At 31.4% G+C, this 10,741-nt stretch overlaps 1 protein-coding gene across 1 annotated transcript in view; it reads left to right on the top strand.

The window, feature by feature from the left end:
• LOC137628399 (zinc finger protein on ecdysone puffs-like) overlaps window positions 1-7,306 on the top strand; it is a 282,863-nt gene extending 275,557 nt beyond the window's left edge. The window contains exon 14 of the mRNA XM_068359548.1: window positions 7,229-7,306. Within this exon, the coding sequence (XP_068215649.1) occupies window positions 7,229-7,238 (10 nt within the window). The 3' untranslated portion in view covers window positions 7,239-7,306. The remainder of the gene's footprint in view (window positions 1-7,228) is intronic.
• Window positions 7,307-10,741: the final 3,435 nt, after the last annotated feature.

Raw genomic sequence — 10,741 nt, forward strand, 5'->3', positions numbered from 1 at the left:
GAAACGTGAGAAAATAAACTCGAAATCAGTTTACTAAATCATCGAGATGGGCACTGATGCATAAGCTTTTTGCGTGAAAACTTTGTACGATGAAAAAATAAAAGGTAACTGTATTATTGGGGATTAATGACCGGGAAAATTCCTATTTCCGAATGTTTTTCTGAATTATAACACAAAGTTTCCTCTTCCTGTGTGATAAGTATTTGTATTACGTCTATTATAAATGTAAAGTGAAAAGGAAGAATGATTTACCTTCCCAATGATACCATAAAAATTAATTGAATCGTACTAAATTGTTGATAATAAGACATTTTCAAGGAGTCCATGCAGGGTTCATAGTCATTGTGATTCATTGAGCAGCACCACTTGGAGTAGCCGGTACTGTCTTTTCACCGGAGTAGAGATCTCCGGGTGATCGGTAAGGGTTAAAGTTGTGGCCTTATCAAAACCTGGCAAAGACCCAATGGTCCCTAAGAGGTATCAGCCTGTAGCTCTCCGCTACATCCTATACAAATTGTACGAACATCTGATGATGGCTCGCATTGCTCCCAATGTCGAAGAACAACTGACGCCAGACCAAGCTGACTTCAGGGCAGGGATAACCGGCTGCTCTCAGGCACGTAGCCTCATTCTGTATATTGAGGAGGGTTTTGAGCTTGGTAAAATCAAGGGGGCAGTATTTATTGACCTAACAGCAGCCTATAACAACGTGAAGTACAGGTTGCTTCTTTTGAAACTTTCCAAAGTTATTCGCAAATCAAGCATTGGGCATATCATCCAGTCACTGCTGAGTAACAGACTTTTCGGTGCTACTATAGCGTGAGGTCTACCACACTATAGTGTGAGGTCTACCTCCCGTTAGCACTATAGCGTGAGGTCTACCGCTGAATTATTCGCCCCTCATAGATAAGACACATTTCATACATTTGTTTAAGCAATAAACACTCAATTTAAACATATTTTAGAAATGTCTTAAAATGATAATTGGAATTTTAATTACAATGAAAAAAAAAATAATAAAGGTAAAAATAAACATGTTATCATATATTTCCATATTTATTCTAGCGATACAAAACAATAAACACTTAATTTGAACATATCTTAGAAATGACTTAAATAGGTAATTGGATTTCTAATTACATTAAAAAAAAAAGAATAAAGGTAAAAATAAACATGTTATCGGTCTACTGCTAAATTATTCGTCCCTCATAGATAAAACACATTTCATACATTTGTTTAAGCAATAAACACTTCATTTAAACATATCTTAGAAATTACTTAAATAGATAATTGGATTTCTAATTACATTAAAAAAGGAATAAAGGTAAAAATAAACATGTTATCATATATTTCCATATATTTATCCTAGCGGTACACACTTCGTACATCTAAGAAAGACAAATAGATCATTGGAATTTTTTCTCATCACCTTCCAGCAAAAATAAAGATGAGACTGGAACAGCTGACGACCAACACCTCGCATTAATCTCTTCGGAATCACCGTTTTAGCGTCCAACCACGATCGCTCAATTGCCTGTGTGTGTGCTCCTGTCGCTGGATCCCCATAATATTGCTGGTGGTTCACTGTAGAATGCTAGTACCCAATGGCATTTAGGTTGCGGAAGGTCCAAGCTTGTCGCGTGGTAGACCTCACCCTCCGCCTGGGTAGGCGACATAGGCGGTAGACCTCACACTATAGTAGCACCGACTTTTCTTTGTTGAAATCGACATTAGGAAGAGCGGATGGGGAAAACAGAAAAACGGTCTCCTACGAGGGTCTGTGTTTGCCCCTATGCTTTTCAACATATATGTCACCGATCGACCACAGTTTAGAGATATTTGTAGATTTACATATGTAGGTCATCTGTGCATAGTCATCTATTCAGATTCATTTACTACCATTGAGAGCAAATTATCAGATGATTTGGAGGATCTTGTTGAATACTACAAGTAAAACTTCCTAAATGCCAATCCAGACAAAACATAGGTGTTTTCCATCTTGAAAACTACCAGACAAAAAGGTAGTTAAACATCTCATGAAATGATAAGAAACTGAATAAGGATAGCTTCCCTGTCTATTTAGACGTTACATCAGACTGAACACTATCTTTTAGGGAGCTACGAGAAATAACCTCCTTAGCAAACTTGACAATTAAAATTTGAGAACAAACCCTAAGACAAACATTTCTGGCACTCGACCGCTCCACTGCCGAATACTACTAACCAGTCTGGGAAAGGTCATGTCATTCCCATAAAGTTGACGCTGAACTCAATCAAGTAATTGCAGGTATTGCACCACCCAACAGTTCATTCAAAGACCCAAAAATATAAACAAAGAATAATAAAAGGCACCCATTCTAAGATCTCAAGGGGGATATACAAAGGCTGAAATCCCGCAAGAGCTGCATATCCATTACTATCCTCGACCCCATGTAGTCAGTAACTTACTGCCTAGAACTCTGTGGAGAGAAACAGACCACAGTTCACCCGGTGAGGCCATCCAGAACCTATATTAGTCTCTTCCCCATGGAAAAAACCTGTCTATTATTATTATTATTATTATTATTATTATTATTATTATTATTATTATTATTATTATTATTATTAGCTAAGCTAAAACCCTAGTTGGAAAAGCATTGATGCTATAAGCCCAAGGGCTTCAACAGGGAAAAATAGCTCAGTGAAGGGACCAAGGAAATAAATAAACTACAAAAGAAGTAATAACAATCAAAATAAAATTTTTCAATATCATTAACAACATTAAATTAGATCTATCCAAAAGCTTTTCGTGGTTCTATTTTTCAGGAAGTTCATATGATGCCATCATTTGTGGATATTCTCGCTGTTATTATGGTGTAATGGGTTTTTTTAGTTTGCTTTAATATTACCATATTTTGCCTTCCAATTGCTTTTTCCCTACAGTTCTGTCTTCATTTTCAGCAATGCTGAGGTGATCCAATGTTTTGGGTGACTACCCTTCTATTTCCCCATTTTTTCTTGACTCCAGATCTGCGTCAAGACCTTAGATGTCAGGATGCCAGAAAACCCCAAATCAATCAATCAATCTTGACTCCAGCGCTGATTGGTATATAAGCACTCACTCCTAAGTATAAACTAGCCAGATTGTTGACCTGTTGGATGTTGAAACACAACGGGAAGTTTCACGTACACATTTAGGATTTTATTTTAGACAGTTGCAAAATCTGAACTGATGAACTGTACTTACACAAATACTATTCAGCGTTTCAATGGTTTAATGTTTTGTTGTAAAACAATATTCTGAAGTATTCTGTGTTTTTAGATTTTTATGGGTTTATTTTCCAGTGGAATAAGACATTCTACAAGGAATGAAAACCAACCTGTTACATGAGGTACTAAAGATAGTATCGTATTAAGATACATAAAAATGTTTTATTATATTTTTACGTGTTTGCTGTAATCAACCAAGACCTTTTGTGTTAAGTTTATTGAATTGAAAATCGGTGATATTTTTAATTTTAGTTGGTTTAGTTAAATATTTGGTTATTTTTCTTATAATTTTGACTGTAAATTATGTTTTTATTATAATATAAGTAAGCATTTGATGTCACAGAATTATTGCTAAACTAGATAATTTTAGGGGTTAGATTAATATATTATGTAAAACTGTAAGTATATGATTGCGTGTATGCGTGTTTGTGTATATTAAGTATAAGTAAAAGTGTTTGATTATGATTTTTAGCAACCCCTAAATCCACACCAATGTGTCGGCATATAGCTTTCCTTTAAAAAGATAATAACCTTCTCCAGATCTCATCTTCGAATATATTCCCTTTCTCTCCCCTATTTACCGAAAGATTCCCAAAACGGGCCTTTTGATGTTGCATTTCTTCGAAGTTTAAACCATCCGAGTTACTGGAAAACACACTTCGCTCGAAGCTCTAAAGCCCTGCTGGCTTTTCATCATCGTCTTCGGATTTTCATTAACAATCTATCGACTGGCCAATCTTTGTTGGCTGAACTCCAGCTTTCATTACTGCATCAGCGCCTGTGATGGGTTCAGTATTAGCGCGCTCTTGGATTAGCGGGTTGCTTAGTACTTCAACATTCCTGATGGTTAGCGCAGTGGATATATCAGCTTCCAATTTTTTTTTTTTTTTTTTTTTTTTTTTTTTTTTTTTTTTTTAATATCCGTTCCAGTATACACGTTTAAAGATTCCATAAAGTATTTTATCGTTGCAAAGCAAATTACCATCTACAGTACGTGGAGTATTTCTGTTTCTTGATATAGGTTTCATGCAGTAAAGCTAATATGATTCAAATTATGTCAATTTCTAAAAAACTCGAATTAATGGATTCAACGACACTTTTAATTTTCTGCACTAGAGATCGAGTACCGCTGAAGCTCAGTAGTTTCTTATAGTATCTGTAACCTCACCATCCTTGTGAGCTAATGAATCTACCTGCTGAGACATCAGCAGCTATTACCTGGTCCTATCTTGGGTGTAGAAGGGACATGGGCTCTGATCTCTAGGGCATTGTCCTGCTAGCTAGGCCATTATCACTGTTCCTTGTCTCTGCCCTTCATGAGTAGCCTTTAAAAGCCTTTAAACCTTATTGAAACTGCCAATAAGTAAGATTTTGTAGATGAAAATAAGAGCGTCTTTATTCTTGTGAAGTCACTTCAATTAACATATATATTTTGCTTTTGACAAGGACGCTGAAATTAGAACTTTTTGACATTTTTATCATACTCTAAAAGGATTTATCAGTTTTATCTTTAATCGGTGCTTTTATTTTTCTGTTTTTGACTTTTTATACAATGTTTTAAAGTTTTAAGGGCAGGCATAATAAGAATTAATGTTGCACAGATATTTCGTGATGCAAAATAAGGTGTCAGCTTGCTATCCAAAAATATTCCATAAAGGCATAAATAGTGTTGGTATAGTATAATTCCAGTTACTCGTACGTTATTTGATAGCTAAGAAAGTCTCAAAGTTAATGATGCTTCCTCAAGCCAACAAAAATGAATTTTGTGTGTGTGTGTGTGTGTGTGTAAGTAGATGAAATCCTTCACGGAGATTCAAAGTAAGATTCTGAGATTTCTACAAAGAACTAACTACTTGACGACTGGCGTTGTTAAGGATTTTAGCAGTTACGAATGTAACAGCAATATATCTATCTAGTTTTGTCTGAGATTTCACAAGTGCAATGATGCGTAGCTTTAATCTAAAACATATACTAAAGGGAAAAAAGACTGGTATCACTCCTGCTACTATTTATAATTTGTTATAAATATCTACATACAAAAATCTAATCAGTTCATTATATGACTATTCTGTTTTGGGATGTTCCGGCCGTATCCTGCCACCGAAGAGCATGATTAGCACATTTCCGTACAGCAGTTGACCAAGGCTACGGCTATGTTCCTCACCAGCGTAGCCAGAAATTTTTAAATGTGGTTGTCCGCCACAGCTTTCATAGCTAAGCATTTAAAGATAGATACGAAAATGGTACGTGGAATTACAATATTGAAATATAAGAAGGGTCTAATACATAATACTAAAATGAAAATTTTAGAAATAGAAAGTAAGACTTTATTTCACAGAGATTTCGTTGATGAGAGAGAGAGAGAGAGAGAGAGAGAGAGAGAGAGAGAGAGAGAGAGAGAGAGAGAGAGAGAGAGAGAGGTCCGGATCCCCGAGGACCAGGGCATGGCTACGTTCTTAAGTCAACAAAAAGACATCGTGACCGGGAATGAGAAACTTTGTCGGCAAAACAATAATTTTATTTAAAAATGAGACATTATAAGTTATATATATATATATATATATATATATATATATATATATATATATATATATATATATATATATATATATATATATACATATATATACAGTATATATATATATATATATATATATATATATATATATATATATACATATATATATATATATTTATATATATATATATATATATATATATATATATATATATATATATATATATATATATATATATATATATATATATATATATACTGTATGTTGGATTGCACAAGAATTTCTTAAGGTATGCATGTGTGAAAAAAAGAACAGTGGGGTTCTTCGCATCAAAATATCACGTGTGCAAGAGAATTACCATATATATATATATATATATATATATATATATATATATATATATATATATATATATATATATATATATATATATATATATGTATATATATATATAATATGAGAGAGAGAGAGAGAGAGAGAGAGAGAGAGAGAGAGAGAGAGAGAGAGAGAGAGAGAGAGAGAGAAATCTTCCTCTTATACGTTGACATTTTGCATTTTAGGTATCACGTTCCAATTTCAGTAAAAATATAATAAATTATGACAGAAATAGAATTTTGATCATCACTCGCGCGACGTCAGAAAGGATGTCGCCAGATAAGGACATTAAATATGAAGTCGTGTGTCACATAGCCAGTCAAAAGGGAAATTATATTTCCAGAAAAGTTTCATGAGCGAAAATGTTCGAATCAGATGAAATTATCGCAAGATATTTAGCTTGTTTGTGCCGGTATGTTTTCTTTCGTCTCTGATAATGAATAGTCCAAGTTTTCTCAAAAGGGAGAAGACTTGAAAGAGGGGAAAGATAATGTTGAATCTGTGGGAAGGCGATACGATCAGCTTTGTTATCAATCTACTTTCATAGCTGGTAATTTTAATACTATTTTCACTTGTGTATAACAACATTTTTATAAGAAGTTATATTTGATTAAAAGAAATGCACAAATACACACACACGCATATATATATATATATATATATATATATATATATATATATATATATATGCATATATATATATATATATATATATATATATATATATATATATATATATATATATGTATATGTGTATATATATATATATATATATATATATATATATATATATATATATATATATATATATATATATATATATATATATATATATATATATATATGGTAACTTTCGACATAATTCCTGTCATCTTCAGCCTATCTGCAATTATTATTATGTAAAATTAATAAAATTGATAAAAATCATCATAAGTATATAATTAAGAGGGTATACTTCCAAGGACTGCCCAACTAGCTCTAAAATCAAAACAATCATCGAACATAAAATCATATAAAACACTTATTACACATATAACTATAACTATATAAAAGACTCAATAACTAATATACCAAGTCACCCGCAGGAGACGATGACCTCCCACCCAGAGCAGCAACCCACAGACCAGAAAACGGATCAATAGGTCACCGGCAACTGAACAGGTAAGCCCTCATTCAAGCTGGGTTTTGTCTTAAAAATGTATAAAGAATCCAAGATTCTCAGTTGGCTGACACTACTATGTCTGTCTGTAATTTTGAAATTTTCCTTAGAAATGGCATGACCAGATTTAAATGCGTGGTCATGAATAGCTGAAATTTGTTTCTTATTTAAAGGTATATTGGTTCGTACCGATCTCCCCATGAGCTCCGAAATCCTACAGTGAAGCTGTGTAGATGTGCGTCCAGTGTAGCACTCGTTACAGAGTGCACATTGAAATGTGTATATGACACCGGAACACAAGGGAGTAGGTAGGCTTCCCTTATATTTAAAAAGTGAGCCAACTGAGAGCTTGTTAGTAAAAATTATTTTTAAATCTATGTGGGGATAACCCCACAACACTCATAATCTCTGTTCTTAGTCTCTCCGAAACATTACCATAGTACAGAAAGGAGACATAACTTTTTCTTACTGACTGTTTGTATTGCTAAATTTTGACCGTAAATTTCACTTAAAAACTTCTTGATTTGATTGTAATAGAGGTTCAGAGGGAACCCATTGTTAATAAAAAATGAGAGGGGGGCACTTTGGCTCTTTCACAGGACGGCTGTTTCTCTTCTGCCCCATGCATTCCAGGGGGCTCATATATAAGACTTAGGTACTTCCATAAGATTCTAGGTCCTAGATCTGGAAATGTGGAGGTTGGCCTAAGGGCGTCGGCAGAGTTATCGTTTAGATGAAAATTCAGGGAGACGAACTTTGGTTTCAGGCAACTCTCGGATGCATACCAAGCAACAACGAGACGGCTCTCTCAGCTAGCTTCGCCCACCTTGTCCTCGAAAAAAAAAAAATGAAATCTAACACTAGGGTTTTTGAGAACTTTCCAAACCACTTGCAAATATAAGAATTGCATATTTTCTCACAAACATGATGCAATTCCTCATGAAAATATAAAATAAATATTTACATAAGCCCTTGTTCATATCTTGTATGATCATATAGCACTCCTAAACAGTTACATAAGACTTTGTAACAAAATACGTGAAATAAAAAGTTAATTCTTAGAAATAACGTAAATTTACATATACTGACTTGAATGAAGAATACAAATAAATTAATGACGAAAATCTTACATAATTTACATTACAAACTTATACCTACATGAGAAGAACTCATTTTAAAAGCTGGCTATTCACCTCTTCAGTGCACACATGAAAACATAAATAAAATACCTGATTAACCTATTTACTCTACACTAGACCAGCTTCATAAGTATATATATAAATGTATATATGTATATATATGTATCTATATGTATATATATATAAATATATATAAATATATATATATATATATATATATATATATATATATATATATATATATATATATATATATATATATATATCATCATCATCATCATCATGATCATCATCATCTCTTATGCCTATTAACACAAAGGGCCTTGGTTAGATTTCGCCAGTCGTCTCTATCTTGAACTTTCAAGTCATATATATATATATATATATATATATATATATATATATATATATATATATATATATATATATATATATATATATATATATATTTATATATATACAGTATATATATATATATATATATATATATATATATATATATATATATATATATATATATATATATATATATATATATATATATATATCAATAGCCTCATCATCATCATCCGTTGCTAGTCCACTGCATGAAAAAAGCCTCAGACATGACCTTCCACTCCCCTTTAGTTTATGGTCTTTTCATGCCAGTCTATACCCGCAGATTTTCCTAGCTCGTCAATCCATCATCCTCTCTTCCTTTCCCTGCTTCGTTTGCATTCTTTAAGGATCTATTCCGTTGTTCTAAATGTCCATCTATAATCTGTACCCCTCATCTCCATCTCCCTTTCTTATATGTTGTTAGGATATCTTTTACCTTAGTTTCCTCTCATAGTCATGTTTCTCTTTTCCTGTCTTTTAGTGTTATTCCCTTCATTATTCTTTTCATAGCTCTCTGAGTTGTAACTAGCATAATGTTTTAAAGCTTTAGTAAGGCTCCAAGTTACTGATGCATAAGTTAATACTGTTATGACTATTTGACTAAATACTTTTCTTTACATAGAAAGTGGCATTTTACGTTTCATAATCACCTTTTGTTTACCAACAGCTCTCCATCTTGTGTTTTCGGTCTCATGACCTCGGGAAACGTATATTCATTAACAATCTTTAGAGGTTCCTTCATATATATATATATATATATATATATATATATATATATATATATATATATATATATATACATATATATATACATATATATATAAATATATGTATGTATGCATATGTATATATAGATAGATATATATTTATATATATATATATATATATATATATATATATATATATATATATATATATATATATATATATATATATATATATATAAATATATATATATATCTATATATATACATTTATATATATAAATATATATATATATACATGTATATATACATATATATATATATATATATATATATATATATATATATATATATATATATGTATGTATACATATAGGCCTCTCTCTCTCTCTCTCTCTCTCTCTCTCTCTCTCTCTCTCTCTCTCTCTCTCTCTCTCTCTCTAGCTGAATGAAAACCTGTTCCATTGGTATATAGTTCTACATATCACACACACACACACTATATATATATATATATATATATATATATATATATATATATATATATATATATATATATATATATATATATATATATATATATATATATATATATATATATATATATATATATATATCTATATCTATCTTGTACATCCAAGTGATAAATGGAAACAATGTAATAATTTCTTGTTAACACGAAACTACATGAACAAATAATTTTATTCATATGATTGCATTAATTTTACTGAGTGTGTTAGGTCTCCTTTCAAAGTTTAATAATCAACTTTTTTTTTATCGAATAATTACAATTACCCGAAAACAAATATGAACACATACGAGTTAAATAGTTGCAATAATGAAGAAAGTTTATAATGCCGTAAATAGGTAAATAATAAAAAAAGAGGAACGAATTACTTGATTATTTTTTTCTTCGAAATTCACCGAATTCTTTTTTTTTTCATTGAAGCGGTGATGGTGACTAATTTTTGTTGGAGAGTTTTATTTTGAACATTCTTACAGCTGATTGAAATGTTAATATTTTTTACATCAAAAGCAATTCCTTTACAGCCTATTCAATTATTGGAAAAAAAAATCAAATTGGCGCACAAATTAAAATATTGCAGTTATTAAAGCGATAATTACAAGATTATGGTAATAAATTTGGATGTAATTTTTTTTTTTTTTTTTTTCTGTTCCTTGGTGATAAATCATACTTTTATCAATATAGTTTTACAC

Source organism: Palaemon carinicauda, chromosome 36 (genome assembly GCF_036898095.1).
Source record: "Palaemon carinicauda isolate YSFRI2023 chromosome 36, ASM3689809v2, whole genome shotgun sequence".
Classification (NCBI taxonomy): domain Eukaryota; kingdom Metazoa; phylum Arthropoda; class Malacostraca; order Decapoda; family Palaemonidae; genus Palaemon; species Palaemon carinicauda.